The 21,211-nt window shown below is 41.7% G+C and overlaps 1 protein-coding gene across 3 annotated transcripts in view; it reads left to right on the top strand.

Annotated features, from left to right (window-relative positions):
- The window catches only part of glra1 (glycine receptor, alpha 1), a 141,867-nt gene extending 121,948 nt beyond the window's left edge, over positions 1-19,919 (top strand). For all 3 annotated transcript variants that reach the window (XM_039813115.1, XM_039813114.1, XM_039813116.1), the window contains one exon: positions 13,545-19,919. In XM_039813115.1, the coding sequence (XP_039669049.1) occupies positions 13,545-13,829 (285 nt within the window). In that variant the 3' untranslated portion in view covers positions 13,830-19,919. The remainder of the gene's footprint in view (positions 1-13,544) is intronic.
- The last annotated feature ends 1,292 nt before the right edge of the window (positions 19,920-21,211 follow it).

The following is a 21,211-nucleotide window of genomic DNA, read 5'->3' as shown; positions in this document are numbered from 1 at the left end:
TTCCGCCCGACACGTGTTACAGATAACGTTAAAGTCATCTGGCTGTGCTGTCCTACGCTGTGACAAGAATGTGTACACAAAACATTTAGTTGTTAAATTTTACTAATTTAGTGATCGGTCTGTGTAATTCTAAAAGCGTTGTGCGCTGGCAGAGCGCCACCTACTGTACCGAAGGTAGAGTTACTCCGGTCATTCTCCCCATTCTTCCCCGCTCATGTATACGGGTAGAACTGGCATAAACCGGTTATTCGCTACCCCGGTTACTGCTGGAGTGTGTTAAACCTGGGCACAAAAGGTGTGACTGCCAAACAGAGGCACTTATCCAGATGTTCATTGGTCTGTCAGCTACAGCCTGAAGAAGGCTTTAGTGCTAGACAAATGCAGGATAATTAATGCAATCAATGACTTGGATCAAAGTCTAGTCAATCAAGACATGGTCTGGTCCAAACTTATTTGCAAAACTTTGTTGCACTATTAAATTTATGGAAAGTGCTTCAGAAATGTATTTTACTACAGCAATAACACCCTCATCGCCTCCACACTGCTATTACAACTACAACAGTGACACTTCTCGAGGGGATTATGTCTTATGTGTTGGATTACCAATACATGTGTGCTGTCTGAAAGGTTTTCCTCATCAAGGAAGGAAATTACAAACAGCAAGAACCCTTAACAATCTTTCATGGCATTAGCAAGGACACACTGTAGTGTACGCCACAGCTAGTCATGTTTTATGGGAATTACCAGCATGGTTAGCACACGTCTTCAATTTCGTATGCTAATTGTGTTAGGATGGTAGGAAGGATTGGATTAGAGCAATATTTCCCCGGAGGGATTTGTTTACTGTGATTATGGCCACAGCAGCGATGAATAGCTCCGAGGTGCAGCTGAGTACAGTTTGAAGTCTCTATAATCTGAGGGAAGATGCCCTTGAGGGTTTTATGGCTTTTATGCAACTGTAAGATGCACGTGTGATGCTTTTAAAGTGTTCTTTGAAGTAGTGAGAGCACATATAGTATATAAGAGTTGAAGGAAACTAGAAGGATGGCCAACTAGTTCTGTGATTTCTGGAAGCAATCGTCAAGTTTTTCGGGGAAGCGTCTGTGTCTAATCGATCTGATTCCTTGGCTGAAATGTGCTGCACTTTGGCTTGTATCTTCAGTGTTGGAGTTTAAGCTGTTGTTGCAGTGCAGGTAGCTGCAGCAGCAGTTGGGGCAGTCCCAGTTGTGCTGATTTCTGTGGTTTCCACTCTGATGCATTATTGATTCGTTAGTGACACTGATAGTCCGGAGAGAACAAGTCAGAGAGAGAAACAGAGGGAGCAATCGGACTGAGGCTACCTGCTCCAGAAGTGTGTCTAATTAGAAAGACAGAGCGAGAGGGCGTCAAATAAATGGATACCGCAGCCCTGTGAGAGGGAGGAGAGGAGGAGCCAGGTCTTTCAAGCATCCAGGCAGAGTGACACCCCCCCCTGCTGGGCGAGAGAAACAACTGCAGAGTGATCAGATCAATAGCGCCACTCATCCTTGAAGGATAGGCCCGCCTGGCAGCAGCTCGCTTGTTTAACACAGACAAGCTCTCCAGACTGAAAAACAGAGAGCCCCTTTAGAAATCAAAGGGAAGTCGAACATTACTGCCTCTCGCCTCCATTTCAATCGCGACTGTCAGTGCGTCTTCAGGGCACCGAATGCAAATTAGTATTTTTGGATCAAGAAAGGTTTTCATTCAAATGAATTATTTGTGAGGAATTATCTGTTCTGGAGTGCAATCACTTCTGTCAGAAGCATCAAAAATAACTCGCCTACATGAGAAATCCCATCCAGTATCATAGTAACAAAGAAAAAAAAGAAGAACATTTAGCCTTGAGGTAGAAAGCTTCTAAAGCCTGACGACTGTCCCACTTCTCCTTCACCTCAACAACCACCTCGGCCTTCTGGGAAAAAAAGAGATGTATATTTGAGAAGTGGCCTGAGAGATGTGACCCCTTCTTCCTGCGACTGTACACGCCATCCCGCTGTTAAGTATTTCAGAGCCTTATTAGCACACCGACTTCGTGATTGATCGACTATAATCAGCTCGTTAGCTGTGATTAGGAGTTTTTCGGCAGGGGGCGGACTCTACATGCTGGTTTGCTCTAAACATCTTGCTCTCACAGGCTTGTTCGGCAGCTTTGAGAACAAAGGCATATAAGAGAGCGATCAGTGATCTCCCCAGGCCTGAACTCAACCTCCTGATTGACAGGTGATGTCCTGATTAGAAGAACAGGGCCTTAATTAACAGAGTGGAAGCCCTCATTGTTTTCATCCAGCATGTATTCTGATGACACTTATGTCCTGAATAGAACTCACTGGAGCCAAATTACCATATTACTTCGCAGTTCTTTTCGTTAATATCCATATTTATGTGGTTGCCTGTTGGCTGAGGAAATGCATTGACCTCTTGCCCTTATTATGTTCTTAAAAGCCACTGGATTAGTTCAAACATGAAGGCTCTCCGTGTTTTTACAACACTATAAAGAACTGACCTTTTTGCACTCAAGCACTTACTGATACTGTAACTTCAGTTCATTTCCACTTGATGTTGAATGAACATCAAGTGGAAATGCAGTGACAAACACTATCACTTTATAGAAAACAGAACTGTATTAAACTGTCCCCCGGAGGGGGACAAAATGTATCCCCCCCCCTTCAAAGCGATCAATGCTACTTCACCAAGAGACCATACTATATCTCAAATAGAGGTATTTTAAACTAAGTAAAGCGCTGTAACGTGAACAGTCTATAGTGCGATTGAAGGATAAAAATCTGAGCAGCTAGGCTACCAGCGGCAGTTGTTTAACTGCCAACAGGTGACTGCGAGCCGGCTACAGACACAGGGGCCGTGGTAGTGGAGTTCAGCCAGAAAAAGTGAGCGTCATGTGGCGCTGACAGTCAAGTTTAGGCACCAAAACGACTATAGTTTAGGAAGAAGATTGCGTTTTGGGTTCAAACACTCCCGAGGAATGAACAAGCGTTTCCTGGGTGAAAGTCTTTTGTTTTCGCCACATAGTGCAATGAAAGCGATGTGTTGAAACCGCGCTTTGCTAATTTCTCTGCTTTCATCACAAATCACACCCTGTGTATTTCTACAGAACGGATTAATAAACCCAATCACAGTGTTTGTTTACAATGACTTCCAGGGTAGAAAACTCCTGTGCCCTGTACAATTTAACGGCGCTGAGCGCCATGGCGCTCCATTATTGTCCAAAAACTATTGAAAACACATCAGTGAGCCACACTGTTGCTCTGGCTGACATGTTCCTTCATTATGAACACACACACACTGTAGTTTATTTTGACTTTATCCCCCGTCCTGCAGCCACAAATACTCACTAGAGCACCAAATGTGGATTCATCCACAGCTAAAAATAGTCCCCAACAAATGCACTCCACATTTCCTCCTGTTTTAGTAGCGCTTGATTAAATCTACAGTGACCAGCTGATTTAGGAAATGACTAAGCCTTTATTGAAAATTAAGCTAAATATTCGTGAACTTTATGTCAATGAAAAGACCAAAATATTTTAACAATGTGGTTTTAATCGTTTTATGGGATTTGTTGACAGTAACAAACATATATCACCAGGCTTATCCTTTCAATTGAATTTAAGATTATTTTAATGTGAAATTACAAACTATTTATAAAAGCTATGGTTATGGTAGTGTTTCTGTGGAGGGCTAGCATGAAAACTGTTTTCATTTTGCCCATCTGACATTAAAAGGCTAAATGTAACCCTTCATTAAGCTGAAGTCAACCCTAACTGACATTTAAACATCAGATTTAATGCATGAAGCAAAAGGTGTCGTGGCTTCCCTGGAATGTTTTTCAGATCAAATGCTGAAACTGAAAGAGAATGTAAGTAGAGAGAGAGAGAAAGGAACGGTGCAGCAGATCATGTGGATAATCATTCCAGGTCAGCAGCCTGATGAGCGAGAGACATTAACACACCATGCATTAATGCAACCAGGGACTCCAGTACAAACAAATGGAGGAGAGAGAGAAAAGCAGGGATGGACGGCTGGATCACTGGATGGAGAATCGAAGACGACATTGTATTCAAATTGCATAAGAAATGATGCACAAATAGACCCTGCCCGTACTTCCAAAAAATTGCTCTGTTCATGTAATATTTCTGTAGAGTATATGCAGAATCTCTGCTGGGAGTCACTGTGTGCACTGACTGACTGTGCAATGTTGACAGCATGTTTTACTGCTATTTACTTTTGTTACAGTGACTGAACCTACATGAATGAACGAATAAATACAACGAAAGGTCTCGGCCTGCCATATTATCAGGACGCTTGTTCCACTAGTGTTTCACAACAATCTGTCTGAAAAGCTGATTACTTGTGTTTGCTGTCCATATTTGAAGATAAACAGGTTCTTCTACTGTAATGCACCTTTTTGACTTTAATGAGGTTTTGGCTTCGATCTTGGCATTCTCTTATACGCTTATGAAATGTTACAGCACTACCGAGCGAGGTGGATGATTCGTCTGACCTTTGAACGCGTTTTTCTTACCACACTAAGAACCACCTACTTTTTAAGTGTGCGGTTACGGTTGATTTGCTTCTCCCATCAGGCCAAATAGCCTCCTCTGTCCTCTTCACTGGATGACTAGGCACACGTGTGTGTCACAGATAAAATCAAATTTAGACTGGGTTGCAAAATCCAATCACAAGTGGTCACTCGGGATGGATTTTAGCCATATTCTCGGGTATATAGTCCATCCCAGCTGATATCAGTCTTACCAGGCTTAGGGAGGAACGGAATACATGTAGCGGCATTACGTGGAAAAAAATTATAATAATAATAATATAAACAATTATAACAAACATTTAAATCAAAAAGTAACGGAAAAATCAATTAACGTTACTTAAATATTGTAAAACTTTGATTAGGTTACTTACTACATTTTTTAACAGGTCACAGGAACCCTCCCAACCCTGACTGTAACCCATCACAAATTAAAATAAAATGAACATTTACACATAATACTATGAGCAGCTCCAGCTAAAATATTAGTATCTGTTTTTTGAAATAGCAGACCAATCTACTCAAACATTCCTCTCAGCTCCCCAGAATCCACTCACCGCTGACAGATTGATACTGAAACCTCCTAAAAAGCCTCAAATGGCCCTAATGGAGGAGAGATGCAGAGGGGAGAACATGGAGGGGGGGGGGGGGGCGAAGGACGGCGTGAAATGAATCCACCAGAAAATGGATCAGCAAAGGCAAATTTATAATATGTTTCCTTCCCCAACCGCTCGGCTGGAATTGCTTCTGGCGGGGAAATCATGAAGCAAAACGCAAGCCGAGGAATTCCTCCTGCGGCCTCGTTCAGGAGAGACTGATGCCGCCGTTAGTTGGGGCTGACACCTTTCCGAATCATGTTTTATGTAAATGCGGGTCTCTAAAACAAGTATCCAAGGGTAATATTTGCAGAGGAGATGGCGGAGGATAGCAGGCCTGATGCAGTTTGCTTTCAGCTTCCTGCTAATCTGCTCGATTAATCACATCAGCAGAGGCAGCGATATAAATGCTTCAATCGGGAGAGGAAAGCATGATGGATGAGTGAGCTAAGGGGTCCTCTTGCTCTCTGTCTTCTCTCCCTTCCATCTCTTTTCCTCCCTCCATCACTCGGGTTCCTTTTTACAGACGATTTGTCTCAACTTTACATTTTTTCGGTCCTTTTTAAAAAAAACATATTTCTCTCGCATCACCTTTTTATTTAATGCTTCCTATCTCGTTTCCATTCTCTTCTTTTGTCTTTATCTCTGCCTCTTGCTTTCTCTTTTTTATCCGGATATTCAGCTTTGTCTTTCCCTTCTTTTCCCATCTCTCTACTTGACTTCCTGTCTTCTTCCATTTTTCCGTCCTGTCCCTCGCCCAATTTCCTTTTGCTCCTCTTTTCTTGATATTGTTCACTCCTCTTTTCCCTCAATCATTCCAGGGGCTTTATCAAAACAGCCTGTTCTCACGAACCGTTCGTTCGAAAAGCTACGAAAAGTTAAGCACTGTAATTCGTAAGAATTCCACATGTTTTTATTGACGGCCTCTGTATGAGAAGAAGCGAAGGGAGGAGGTCGGGGAGGATTGGTGGGCGTTGAGATACGGGACTTTCAAGCCGAGAGCGGAGGGAAAACTAAAGCCTTTTACCCAGGAAATGCGTCTTTCTTTGGAGTGTTTTAATCCAAATTACGATCTATTTCCTGATCTTAACTGGTCGTTGTGGTGCCTAATGTTAACTTTCGCCGCGACATATTTTGTGAACTAAATGTAACCGTAATGTCCGCCGAAACGACCGGCAGCTCTCCATGCTTTCTCCCCGGCTAAAAGCCACCTATTTTCGGGTAACTGAACCAACAACTACTGCTGATACAACGAAGGTCTGTAGCCGACGTAACGAAGCTCTGTGGCGGCTTAAACAGCGAGCAACTGCCACTCGGCATCACGTGACCACCCGCCGTCACGTGACCAGCATGCAGTCTCCTAATTTCGTAGGATATCACACGCTTTGGTGTGCATACATTTTTCGTACAATATCACATTGAATGAGAACGTGTTGATCAAAAAAGCATCATGAATAAACCGCACCGAAATGCAAAAAAAAATGCTGCTGTAATTGTTGCAGTATTAATATTTAGCTGGTGGAAATTTAAGACAATTCCTTCAGTTATTTTGATACATTTTCACACGACAAAAGGGACAAGATGATAGCCTGACATGGTCATACTCGGCTGGCATCCAGGCTAACAAGATGATGCTGAGCCAGTGTGAATTTGTCCTGGAAGTACAAGCCCTGCATGGCATGAAGATGAATTATGTGTCAGTGACAGGGCAGAGACCCCCCCTGACCCACGAGGCCAGGGCTGTCGCCCCGATGTCATGGGCAGCTCCACCAAGCCCAGATCGCCTTCAACACACATCAAACATCTGTAAGATGTTCAGTTCATTCGTTTTCATGTTCATGTCGTAGCTTCAGTAAGACGTCACTGAAGCGACTTTTGGGTGTGTGGCTTAAAGTGATGGTTCGGAGTAATTCACCCTAGGGTCCTTTGCACCATGACCTCGAGCCAAACACCCCCCCAGAAGCTTTTTTCACCTGGGTCGAACATTGGGAGAGTTAGCGTAGAGTAGCGTTAGCCGCTGAGTAGCTTAGCGCGGGGCTAATGGACCCACGTTTGTATCTCTTAAATGACCCCACTAATAATGCCCGAAATGATACCAAAGGTCTACACTAGTATATATAGGTTATGCTCTCATAAAACGATGGATTGGAAAGTTTGTAAGTACACCAGAAGTTTATGTAAATAACACTTGCCTGCTGGCTTCTGCTCTCTGCTGTTGTTGCTGCTGTGAGACGAGTGCTTAGGGACCGTCTACAAATTACAACACCGAAAAGAGATGCAACAAAAATATTTTTTTATTTAACTTATTTTTTAAAGTAAGACAAGTAATAATTGAGGTAAGTTTGGAGACATTACCTTATTTAATCATTAAATTAATACATATTTTTGTTGTATCTCTTTTCGGTGTAGTAATTTGTAGATGTCCCTAAGCACTCGTCTAACTGCAGGTAGCAACAGCAAAGAGCAGAAGAGAGCCGGCAAGTGTTCATAAACTTCTGGTGTACTTACAAACTTTCCAATCCATCGTTTTATGAGCGCATAACCTATATATACTAGTTTAGACCTTTGGTATCATTTCGGGCATTATTAGTGAGGTCATTTAAGAGATACAAACGTGGGTCCATTAGCCCCGCGCTAAGCTACTCAGCGGCTAACGCTACTCTACGCTAACTCGCCCAGTGATAGACCCAGGTGAAAAAAGCTTCTGGGGGGGTGTTTGGCTCGAGGTCATGGTACAAAGGACCCTAGGGTAAATTACTCCGAACCATCACTTTAACTACGTCTTTTCACTACAAACACACGTACTTTCTTGACTTGCAATATGATCTTTTAAATTGACAAAAAAGTGTGATATTCATGTTTCAACTTAAACAGTATCATCTCTCACCGTAAACTGCCGTACGTATTTTGTCCGAAATAAGGTCCCATGGTGGTCCACCGGAAAGGGAGGGACTTCATCTCTCTATTGTTGTGACGTTGCCATGTAGCTGTTGCCACCTGAATCTTATCACCAATGAAAACAGAAGGAATCTGTGTGTGTGTGTGTGTGTGTGTGTGTGTGTGTGTGTGTGTGTGTGTGTGTGTGTGTGTGTGTGTGTGTGTGCGTGCATGCGCGTGTGTTTCATATTCAATGACCTGCGAGTTAATCACTGTTGAAAATCGCGCTCCGTGCAAAAAGGGCCGTGAGGTTTGTAAATGCAGAGGGAGGGCGGGAGGAGAATGATGGAGAGAGGACGGAGGAGAGAAGAAGAAGAACAACAGCGAAAGAAAGGAGGGAAAGAGGAGTAAGCTCCATCCTAAAGCACAGCCATAAATTGCATCCCTTGTCTCACCCAAAGGGCAAAAGCTCCATTCCCCCAACTGCTTATCTCCTATGGCCTTCCCTCCACCCACCCACCCATCCATCCATCCATCCATCCACCCATCCTCCATCCATCCATCTATGAACTGTACTAGCCCAGTCCTTGATGCTTTAATAGGGTTTCTAATTAGGCATGAATGTAATGAATCACCCGGGCCATCCAATGGAGGAGATTTAGTCTCAGTCGGGGGGGGGGGTGGGGCTTCTGACTGAAACAGTGTCTCAGTAGAGCTGCAAAACATGAATTGATTAGTTGTCAACTATTAAGTAAATCGCCAACTATTTTGATAATCAATTAATCAGTTTGAGTCATTTTCTTATAAAAATGTTGACATTTCAAGTACAACTAATCGATTAATCGAGAAAAGAACGGGCGGATTAATCGACGATGACAATAATCGTTAGTTGCATCCCTATCTGTCAGGCTGCAGGGCTTCCTGCTTCCTGCTTCCTCCCTTCTCCTTCTCCTCTCTCTCTCTCTCTTTCCCTCGTCACGTCTTCTCCTCCCTCCATCGCCCTCCTTCATTGCGCCTCCTCCTCACGTCCCTCCGCCCTCCACATTAATCACATGGCAGGGAGAATAAAGCAGAGCATCTGTAATAGTTTAGCAGCGTCACCGAAGGACGGCCAGAGGTCGGCTAGCATCGTGGCTAATGTGTAAGACACCCGCCGTGCGCGTGCGTGCGTGCGTTTGTGGCGTGCGTGTGTGCGTGTGTGTGCGTGCGTGTGTATTAACAGTAATAGATGGCTTGGTGTGGATACAAGGACAGAACGGGGACAATGGGGCGCTAAAAATGGATCGCTACCTGGTGGTCTGAAACATACACATATCTATAGATACATACACTGACATGCATACACACACACACACACACACACACACACCCACACACACACGTATGAATGCTACACATACAGCACACACACACATTTCCCCTCTGTACTCGCTTTTGCCTCATTTAATCAGATTTTTAGGGGCATATTCAAACTCTTTTCTGCCTTATTCAACCTTATTTTTGTGTATTGACTATTTATTTTGCCCATCGTTCCCACTGATGGAAACTAGAGGCTGTTGTAACAACAAGAGTTGAGCCACCTTTTTTTTAACTGGCTGGTTGACTTGGTGTTGCTGCAGAGGTTTTGCGTCGGGCGTTAACTTCCCTAGATGCCAACAGTTCCTCCTGCTTCAGGCTGCGTTCCTGCTTGTTTTGTGATCACAAAATGCCCCTTTTTTGTTACCCAGAATGCACTGGAAAGATTCCCTGCTGATAGGGTTTCCCGCAGCGGACCCCAGGGAACACAAATCGCATTCATGCGTGGATTTTTCGACATCGATTTTGATCAAAAATGTGAATCCAACCAAAGATGACTCCTTATCATCGGAGGGCTTTCTATCTGCTAATTTTTAATTTCATGGCTGTGAAATTTTAAATTTGTAGGGCATTTTGAAACGCCTGTTATTTTCCTAGTTTGGTTTCCACGCACGCATGCACATACACACACACCTTCAGTGTGTCTTAGCACATCGCAGTGTTTACGTTGGTGTCTGAACCAGATAAGGAAGTCATTGTGTCTCCTGTAATGAAAAGGCAGGGTGACGGAGCAGATAGGATTTTTCAATATCTCACCGCGCTCGGGTGGAAACGGCACGCACGCGCCATAACCTTGACTACAGCGCTTGTCAATCAATTCAATCTATTCACAACCGCCCCGACTCGCCCCTCTCGATCTTCCATGACGGGCGAGATAAACACGCTCGGCGTTCAGCTGCATCTCGTATTGATGACTTTTACACAGGCGAGATACGAGCTGTGTGATCAATGTTCAGCTCATGATTTATGAATCCACCGTTTGGAGCCCTTTCTGTGTGGGGGTTACAAGTTGTCCTCTTGTCTGCACACTGCTCCTGGTGCTCCACACTGCAAATACCAACAAGTTAGGTTAGTCGGAGACTCGAAATTGCCTGTAGGTGTAAACCACAATGGTTGTCATAAACAGGAAAAGCAGGTATAGATAAAGGATGGATGGAATATCAATAATATTGACTCTTAACACCCCCCCCGGCAAAATCAAACGATGCTTTCAGATCATACAGCCGGTCAATAACTAAACACTACAGAGCATTCATTAGACATTACCTCAAACATTCGACAAAACAGTACCAAGGGCGTGTACAAAGTAGTTACAGAAAAAACAGATGTTTATTTCATATAGTAAACACATTTTGCAATGAGATGAATGTCACAACTTGTACAGTGAATTAGGCCCGCACGATTCAGGGAAAAATATGAATCACGATTTTTTTTAGCTTAGAATTGATATCGCGATTCTCTGCCACGATTTCTCTGCCATGACAAAACAAAACAAATTGGCAGTACCAAACATAGTTTTTTTTTGCACCTATAGCACATTGTGCATCACCACAAGCCTGTAAACATAGAGGCTTCAATGAATAAAGAAAATAAAGTACATACTGGCCATTTAAGTACAGTAGGCTACCAAAAATAGTGACATATAACATTGAACTAAATATGGCCCTGATACAGGCTCTATCTGACCTCCTTGAACATGTCTTTACAAAATTAAAACATGTCAATCAACATGCTGCAGCTACAGCTTCAGTCTCTAGAGAAATGGAGTTTGTCAATTGCCAATTTAAGTACAGTATCAAAAACAGAATGATTTCTTAGCACACTCTTTAACTGCTTGCCTTTTATAGAATTAACATTCAACTGGCCATTCAAGTAGGTTACCAAAAATAGAAGTTTAACGCACTGCGCTGAATATGGCCGTGAACATGGCTGTAAATAGGCTAATTGAAACGTCTTTCGGACCTCTTGCCTTGTACAGCTTCATCATGTTGCACTTTGCGGTGACGTTTGAGGTGCTGGTAAAGATGTGTGGTGTTACCTTGCGGTGCTGCAACGAGGGCAAAGCATGCCTTGCAAATCACATCAGACGTCGTCTCGCTTGAATCCAAAATACTTCCACGCCACCGAATGCGAGCCTTTTTTCGGAACGAGTTGGGTTTGAGACGGAGCGGTTGGCTGATTCTCGTCACTAGTACCTGGGTTTACATCAATATCCATTTGGTTTATTTCCGAACTACCACGCTCGCTCGACGAGTGAAACACGTGACTAAAAGGCGCTTTGTCATTGGCTGAGGGTGAAGCCCTGAACTGACGAGTGAAACACGTGATTAAAAGGCGCTTTGTCATTGGCTGAGGGTGAAGCCCTGAACTTTGTGAGAGCTGTAATAAATAAAGGCCGAAAATGTCCCAAATTTTTTTTAAATCAAAGTCATATGAAAATTAAATCGTGAACAGGGTGAATCGAGATCGTGATTTTCTAACGATTTATCGTGCAGGTCTACAGTGAATAGCACACTGCAAGTAGTGCAGGTAATACAATATTGAATGTCACGTCTGTGCACTCTGAACTGGCTTATATTCTCTACAAGTGGTTTGATCACCTCAGTAGAAACGTGTGTGTACAATTTTGCGTCGTCGTGTGTAAACGATGACAACTGTGTTGTAGTTGTGTTTAACTTTTGCTGCCCGCCTTCCCATCCCAGCGTGAAAGATGTTTTAGCGAGTGAGAATGTGTTCAGAGTTTTGCCAAACGAGTGATTGATTCGACAAATGGGTTTAGGCCGCTGAGCATTTGGTTCAGAGAATGGGATTTTGTGTTTTAGCTACTCAGAAAAACTTTTATGTTTGCACCAGTCGCCAGATTCCTCATAAGTGTAACTTACTGTGGCAATAAACTAGAGATGGTCCGATACCATTTTTTCTTCCCGATACCGATTCCGATACCTGAACTTGTGTATCGGCCGATACCGAGTTCTGATCCGATACCAGTGTGTCATACATTTTATTATGTTTTAACAGCTGTATGCTACTATCCCTGTATGGATGGGATATGATTTCTATCTTTGTTGTCGGTCTGGCTCAGGTTAAACTCTTTGTGAAACATGACCTAACACAAACAATGAATGCCGCAGAACTTTATTTTATTCTGCAGTTTGACAGTCAGTTATAACGGAAAAAGGAAAAGAAATAAACTACTTTAACGTAGATTTTCTTTAGGGCTTTATTACGTGGTATCGGATCGGTGTATAAACTCCAGTACTCCCCGATACCGATACCAGCGTTTTAGGCAGCATCGGAGCTGATACCAATACTGGTATCGGTATCGGAACATCTCTACAATAAACCTTTTTTTATGATTTCAACCCTTTTCCGTTCCTCCTCTGAATCCTAGCAGGGATGACTAACCATGAAGAAGGCAAATCAGCTCAATGCTCTTCCATGACGTGCGGACAAACCCCAATCAACTGACACCTTCTAGACATTATTTGAGATGTGTCTTGCTTTCTTTCCCCCTTATTCTCCTCTCCTGCCCCAAAATCCCAACTCATTCCGGCTCTTTACACCTCCTGAATAATCCGGACACTAACATGCTTTATGAAAAGTTTTGCTTTCTCACTTTTCATCCTCACCTTGTGTCATCTGGAATATTTTCATGTCTGAATTAAGTGAACTGAAATTGAACTGACACACACACACAACTCCAACAGATGCATGTACTCACCTCTGACACCCTCACACTTACACACACACACACACACGTTTGTTTCACTATCTTTGTGGGGACCGTAGTTGACGTAATGCATTCCCTAGCCCCTTACCCTAACCTTAACCATCACAACTAAATGCCTAACCTTAATCCTTACCCTCACCCTAACCATTACCTTATTCTAACCCTAATCCTAAAACCAAGTCTTGACCCTCAAACAGCACTTTACAGCCTTCCACAAGGCTGTGCAGACCCCACAAGTATACTGTATTCCCCGTTTTTTTGGACCCCACGAATATATAGTAAAACAAGCCCACGCACGAACACACACACACACACACACACACACACACACACACACACACACACACACACACCTCCAACAGTAACGTCTTTCTCTGGTTCCTAACAGCCTGAGTCTTGGCCTGTGTTGCAGGAGGATGAGACAGGCGAGGGGCGCTTCAGCTTCCCCGGCTACGGCATGGGCCCCGCCTGCCTGCAGGCCAAAGACGGCATGGCCATCAAGGGCAACAACAACAACGCGCCGGCCTCGGCCGCGCCCGAGAAGACCATCGAGGAGATGAAGAAGCTGTTCATCGGCCGGGCCAAACGCATCGACACGGTGTCCCGCGTGGCCTTCCCGCTCGTCTTCCTCATTTTTAACATTTTCTACTGGATCATTTACAAGATCATCCGCAGCGAGGACATCCACAAGCAGTAGTGGAGAGGCGGAGGAGGAGGAGGGCGAGAACAGTGCGAAGAGGAGAATGCAGAGAAACAAAACGAGTGTAGGAAACAGCGAGAGATGACTTCAATCGAAGATTATTATTGCCCCTTTTTTCACGCCAACCACGCCTCCTTTCCTTGTCTTCTTCCTTCATCCTCTTCCTCGTTTGGTCGAGGATAAATTGCTTTTTGTGGCAGTCGCCTTCCTCAACCCCACCTGACACCTTCTAGACATTATTTGATATGTGTCTTGCTTTCTTTCCCCCTTATTCTCCTCTCCTGCCCCAAAATCCCAACTCATTCCGGCTCTTTACACCTCCTGAATAATCCGGACGAGTGCAATAGCAATGCAGTAAAATGCATGATATATGAATGTGGCAATATATTACTGAAAAGATGAACATTTTTAAATTAAACACAGACTTTTGTGAGGCACACCTGACAAACTGTGTGGGCGTGGACGGGCTGGAAAGAAGGAAGACGAGAGAGTCTTGTAAAGAGTCTTGTATTTGATTTTAGGGTTTTCTTTTTTGTGTGAAGACAGATATATAGTTCTATATGGAAAAAAAAAGTGATGTTGGGACGGGGTGGGGGATGTGCCAGACGCATACAGCAGTGTAATATACTCATTTATCTGTCATAAATGGGAGGAAAAAAAAAAACTTTATTTGCAAAGACGGGCATCTGGAAATGAGGGGGGTTTTCACCCCCCAAAAAAGGAAAGGAAGGCGGATCGGTGCTTCCATTTATAAAGCGATGCGAGGATCACGCATTCTATATATCTCGATTTGCTTCAAACGTGTATTGCAAGCACTCCTCAGTGCTTTTCCTCCCCGCCCCCGCCGCCAACACCACGAAACCTTGAACTGCAGAGACACTTGAGGTTCGCTGCTGCCGCTGTCAATCATACGACTGGACAAAAAGAGAGAGAAAAAAAATAATAATAATTTCAAGAAACACTGTACGAGCAGTGCTGAAGATTTTGAGACAAAATATCTCATTTATCTGTGGTCAACGTGTTCCTCTACCTGTCCTTCATTTATTTTTTCATATTTCATCATTTGATCTTTTTGGTTTGTATCTTTGATTTATGTGCCAAGTGAACACGTTGCTTGTGGCTGCGCGGCGCGGCGCAGCTCCGACCTTTTTGTCAAGAGGAAGGCGAATGGTTTAACGTCGAGCGGCGTCTCCTCGCGGGCTTCTTCAGGTTTCTTTTTTTTTTGGGGGGGTGGGGGGTTTAAATCCCTGAGACATTAGTTTGCTTTCATCGACTGGAGGGAATCGATCCCGGACAGGGTCAAATGAAGATCCTCGTTTGCGTTCCTCGTTGTGTTCGTCGGGACTGAGCCACAGATATGTTTACATCTTATTAGTGCTTCCTTGCTTTGACCCCGCCTTAATGTGACACCCCACCCTTTCCCCAGCTGAGAGGACATATGTAGTAAATTATACAGATTATAGCACCTGTTATACCTTAATTAACTGTATTTCCATCTCATTCACACGCACCAACTGTAGCTGCAAATGCCATCTTTTATGAAAAGCTGCATCATCATGCACATGGAGTATAAACAAACTGATTTATTTTTTGCCATAGCCATGTTGGACGGGATTTGATCATTCTGCAGGTCATTTGGTTTGATTGACAATTTATCAGATGACATTTCTCTATTTTACTTTGCGCCAGGCTTCTCTATGCAATGATCAGTATATGCAATTATATATTTTTTTTCCTTCCTTTCAGCAACTCCCATCTCCAAAACGCAACCTTTCTGTGAGTTGTCTTCTGGCTCATTCATCCCACTGTTACACAGTCTGTCAATATTATTGGTAAATGTGCAAGCAATGGAGAAGCCAAAAGGGATCAAACACAGTGATGGAGTGGCAGCCTGTCTGGGGACTTTTCACCCAACGCATGCAGATTACTGTACGGAGAAATGTTTTGTTGTAGAAATCAGCAGCAAACCGAGTGAGCCAAACATCCGAGCCTGTCAGAACTTGGAAAAGAAAGGGCAGAAATTCAAGTGGATAAAAGTGTATTTTTTCTGCACAAACGGATGTTTTCTGCATTCATGTTGTCACGCGGCATCATTTATTCAAAAAATTGCTACGCACTTTTTTCTTTCAGAAACACCAGAGGTTTTAATGCAAGCGGGGGGGAAACAGACATTTTCCAAGAAACACACACCAGATTGGTATCGATCTTCTCATCTAACTTTCCGATAGAAAATTAATAATTTAATTTTCCAAAATGATGAACTATTCCTTCACCAAACGGTGTTCAGTGAGCCACTTCACTGCAGCCGTTTGCTCGTCTGCGAAGAATAGGGTTGGGTAATGTTGGATTTCAACAATTCTGATTCCGATTCTTCCTTTCGATTCCGGTTCTTGATTCCGATTCTTTGAGGGGTGGAGTTAAGAGGAACATTTTATTTTGATTCAATGGTGATTTACAGTTTTTACCAGGCTTTTTTTTTACCGTGGTTGCTTCCCAACAAGCGCCTGGAAGTTCGGCGGCCTCCACGGAAACCAAAACTTGTGCGGGTTAAATTTGGAACCGATGATCAGATTCCAAACGATTCCAATAAAAAAAACGATTCCACTGGAATCGTAATTTTGAAACGATTCTAAGTTGGAACCGGTTCTCGATGCCCAATCCTAGTGAAGAACCCCCTCAGTCATACGGAGTCCAGAATTCCAAAATAAAACGATCGACTGGACTTTTATTGTGAAGTTGAAAATATTTCACACTTACGGCAAACAAAATACTTTCAACCTGTGGAGTTCCTGTGCCTCCTTGAAGACGACATAGGCTTATAACTTCACAATAAAAACACAGTGGAACGTTTTATTTTGACTTGTCCCCCCTGAGAACCACATCCAGGGAAAACTGCTGATCTCGATGAACGTTTTCTCTGTCAAAATGTTTAAGCCCCAGTCCAACTTGGTTTTGACGCAAAACCAAAGATGTGTTTCTTCTTATTTTGCGTGTGTGACGTCCTTATCTTTGCCTTCTGCTGCTGTTGTGGGGCAATTGTTCAAGATTTATTGCAGGATGCGATATCATATACGGTTTGTCTTTTTAATATGATTGCCAGATGCAGTATTGGGGTTTGCCAGATTAACTTCAGATATATAGATTAAATTACAATATATATAAGCATATTTTGGTATGAAACATGCATTTTTCCCTCTACATTCTAGTATTAACTCTTTTTTAAAGAAAGCTGGTTATTTTTATTTGAGAAGTCACCGAGCTACCCATTAATCCCTATCCCCTTTATACTTAAACATGTTTTACAAGTAAAACAAATTACACACTGAGACATTTTGGATCTGGTAGTACAGATTAGTTTTGTTAAAATGAGAAGAGATTATTCTTACAGTGCGTCAACATGTGCGCATAGGAGATCATAAATGTAATACTGATTTTTATGAATTTATGAAACAAGTTACTTTCAGAGTGTGTAAGACTGATCCGAAGGGCTATGCCACGCACATACATCCTTCTGTTCCCATTCGTGTTTGAACTTTAAAGTGGAAGTGCCACAGAATACGCTTCATCGCAAAAACTATGCATATATTTCTGTAATTCATTCCCACATACAGTGATACAGTTAAACATTTAAAGGCCATGATCACCTAGGATGCTTTATTTTTTTTAATGATTTGGTTACAGCAGATACATGTCTGAGTATGCAGCTAGCATTTAGGACGCGAACCATCAGAGACAAAGAACAAAATAGCAAAGCCTGGAGGGACATAAGATGTGTTTTCAGCTTTATGGTGAGCAGTATTTGCTTTTACAGCATCTTCCTTTTTAGTGATGTACTCATTTTCTTTCTCACAAGCTCATAGAGGAATCTCAAACTTCTCGTGGTGCGTTTATTTTATCATTCTGAGACTGTAGGTTAGCCGGCTGAAACGAATTAGGTAGCTGCGTACGGACTCGCCCGAAAGCAACTCTGGATGGCTTTGTTTCGGATGTAACTTTATGGAGTCCAAACAAAAACCAAAAGAATTTTGCGCGCAACTTCCAAATGTCAACAATTTTGCTTAAAGAGAAAATGTAGCAAAATGTACAGTATATTACACTGTAGTATATTGCACAGTATTAGCTAGCAGCTAAACAGAAAAGCTAGCAAACATGCTTGTTTAGCTAGCGTCATATGTAATTTGTGTGCAACTTTCTGATAGTGTTTCTTTGTTGGGCCACATTACAACCTTCCGTTGTGGTCTTTCTTTCATGCTAGCACCACAGGTAAAGCGATGACAAAAAGTATTTTGTTTTTCCAAAAAATGCTGAAAATTATCTTGCTAGCAAAGTCGACTCTTGCGCTTGCGTACGCAGAAGCAATGTAGCAAAAACATGAGAAGAGCAGGCACGTCACTTAGGCAATTAAAAAGCCAACAAACGCTAAAAAAAAGCTTATTTTTGCTATACTTTGTTAAAGAAAAACAATTTTATTTGCTAGATGTAGCGCAGAATGTGTTCGTCATTCTGATTTCTTCATACGTGAACCTACGAAGCCCACAAAGTGCTTTTTTAGTAGAGATCTTTAGTAGAGAGATATATTGTGCATTCAAGTGATACATTTAAATATATATTGGGATTTTAGGGGCTCTGTAAAAACCAACAAAAGTAAAAAAATAAAAATAAAATAAAAACTGCAAAAACATTTTTAGCAAGAGTTTTGTTTATGCTAAGGAGTTCGGGATAGCACCTTACAATATCATTGCAAACGCTCAAATAAATGGTCGCTGAACAACAAGTTAAAAGAGTTTGTTGATTTTGGACTTGCAAATATAAACCAGCGCCATCTCAAGTCCCTTCAGGGCTGCAGAGTGACATTTTAATAATTGAAAACGCCTTTGTTTGTAGCCTCCTCTCTGATCACGGCCTAACCCCGACTGGGAAACGTCCGCAGGCTCAGTCCTTCCGTGCCATAGACACTGCATCTGGAATAAGTCAGAAGCACTTCTGTCCATCAGCCACTTTGTCAACAGCAGTCGTCCATTTTTCTAAAGCTTACGTACATATCTTCTCGTGCCATATGGGGGTTGAATATGCAACTAAAAAAACGAGGACCTATAAGCATATCGTGCATTCATTCAACTACCATTTTTACATGATTCATACCCTTTCCTCAGACGTGGTGTTGTGTGTACCATAGTCATTTTAAAGCTTTGTCATAGGCCTCACATCATTGTATTAATCGTTGTTATACTGTATGGGTTGGGGGAGGGAGGGGTTCATAACATGAGATAGATACTGGGTTCATATGGCATTACGTTGCGATGTGATGCATACGGACTGATAACAAAGATTTGTTTTTCGGAGGTTTATAAATCCTTTGGTTCTGAACTGGATTTTAAAGTAGCATGGTTTGATTTGTCAATGATTGATTCTATTGGTTTTTGGGGGTTTTGTTTCAATTCTCTTGTATTTTATTGTATGTATTGTATAATCCAATGCCCTGAGGGAGAAGGGAAAAAACAGTGACTCCTGAACTGCTGTGAACTAAAGGAAACATTATTATGATTATATTTATTTATTTATTTTCTTTGCACAAGTTGGAATGGCCTTAATTTTGCTTTACTTGCTTCTATTGTGTATTGGCACAAAGTGCACCCGTTTGATTTGCAAAAATTACGATGCTCATTACGATGCTTATAATCCGAGAGCGCACATCAAAGCAGGATGAAAAAAAAAATAAACTAAGAAAAGTTCAGCAAATCTTTCTTTTATTTTTCATTAATCTGAGAAACAATATTTTGCATGAATATAAATACAATGGCAGATATTTTGGCTTGTACAAAAAAAATGTGAAGCAATTTGAAGAGAAAAAAAGAATGTACCGTTTCTGCTGTATCTGTATATATCTAAATATTTATTGAAATATGTCATACTACTAATTCTATTAACGATTAAAGGTTTTCTGAACAAAAATCTCTTTACCTGTTTTTGAACATTGTCAAGGTTGTTGGAGTTGGATCTTCTGCTTTCTGTTACTCGACTCAAGGATCTGTGTAATCATTAAAGAAAAAGTATTAAAAATTGCAAATAAATCTTTGCTGCAAGGTGTCTTTATTGTCTGTCATTCCTGTGACGTACAGACATGTATCTCAGCAGCTGTGCAATCTTGATTTGTTCATCTTTTACGTTTTGTTTAATTATATTTTTCTCTGAGAAAATCTTGGAAACGGACCTACACACACACCGTCTTACATCTTGCCTGAATTATTTTCTGGTACTCTGGCATCAGTAGAAAGTCTTTGTCCTGCCTTCACTTTGAGCAGAAATACAGCCTTCACCGGTGCAAAGAAAGGGAGCACATTATTCTTGTCGTTTTAAAGCACAAATGGATATGTCTCTAGTCACTAGAAGTTAATTTCAAGAAAATGAAACGGGGAAATTATTGATTTTTGGCCATGTACCATGAGGTTATCAAAGATAAAATGTGATATACGCTGATAAAAACAGTTAAAATTATTTCCCGTGCAGATTAAAACCGTTTCAGTGTTTATTCTATGTGCTGTAGTTCTAGATCCTCCAGCTCAGGCTGTAGGAGTGGATGACCATGTGATGGCAATCTTGATTTGTTCATGTTTTGATTTTGTTTTATTGTATTTTACTCTAAGAAGATCTTGGAAACAATCCTACACGCACACCTTCTTACATCTTACCTTAATTATTGTCTTGTACTCTGACAGAAAGAAAGATAGAAAGTAGTAGGAAGTCTTTGTCCTGCCTTTACTTTGATCACAAGTTCAGCCTTCGCTGGAGAATGTTAATCCTTCTAATTCTATTATAGCCTCACTGGGTGATGTTCTTTCTTTTTTTACCCGTTTAAAATCATTGTAAAGGTGGCCGGGTTGGCTCAGTGGGTAGCGCAGGTGCACATATACTGAGAGGTTTATGCCTCGACACAGAGGTCCAGGGTTCAAATCCAACCTGTGATGATTTTCTGCATGTCTTCCCCCTTTCTCACCTAGCTGTCCTATTAAAATACAGGTGGAAAAGCCCCCAAAAAACAATCTTAAAATCGTTTTAAAGTACAAATGGGTTACTGCAGGGGGCACCAAATTATATATATTTTTTATTTATAATTTAATTTTAAAATAAGTTCTTTTTAAAATTTTAAAAGTCTTAACATGAATCCAACGTATTAACATGGAAATTTCTTATTTGAATCACTTACAATAATTTTGGAAGATTGTGCTGAGATGTATATGTTCTTATTTATCTGTTATTTTTTTATTTTATTATATATATAATTTTATATATATATATATATATATATATATATATATATATTTAAACATGTTCAAAATGAACTAAACTAAAAAAACTATTAGCAAATATATATCAGCCTA

This window comes from Perca fluviatilis, chromosome 10 (assembly GCF_010015445.1).
Source record: "Perca fluviatilis chromosome 10, GENO_Pfluv_1.0, whole genome shotgun sequence".
NCBI lineage: Eukaryota > Metazoa > Chordata > Actinopteri > Perciformes > Percidae > Perca > Perca fluviatilis.
This window is presented reverse-complemented; position numbering and strand designations above follow the sequence as displayed.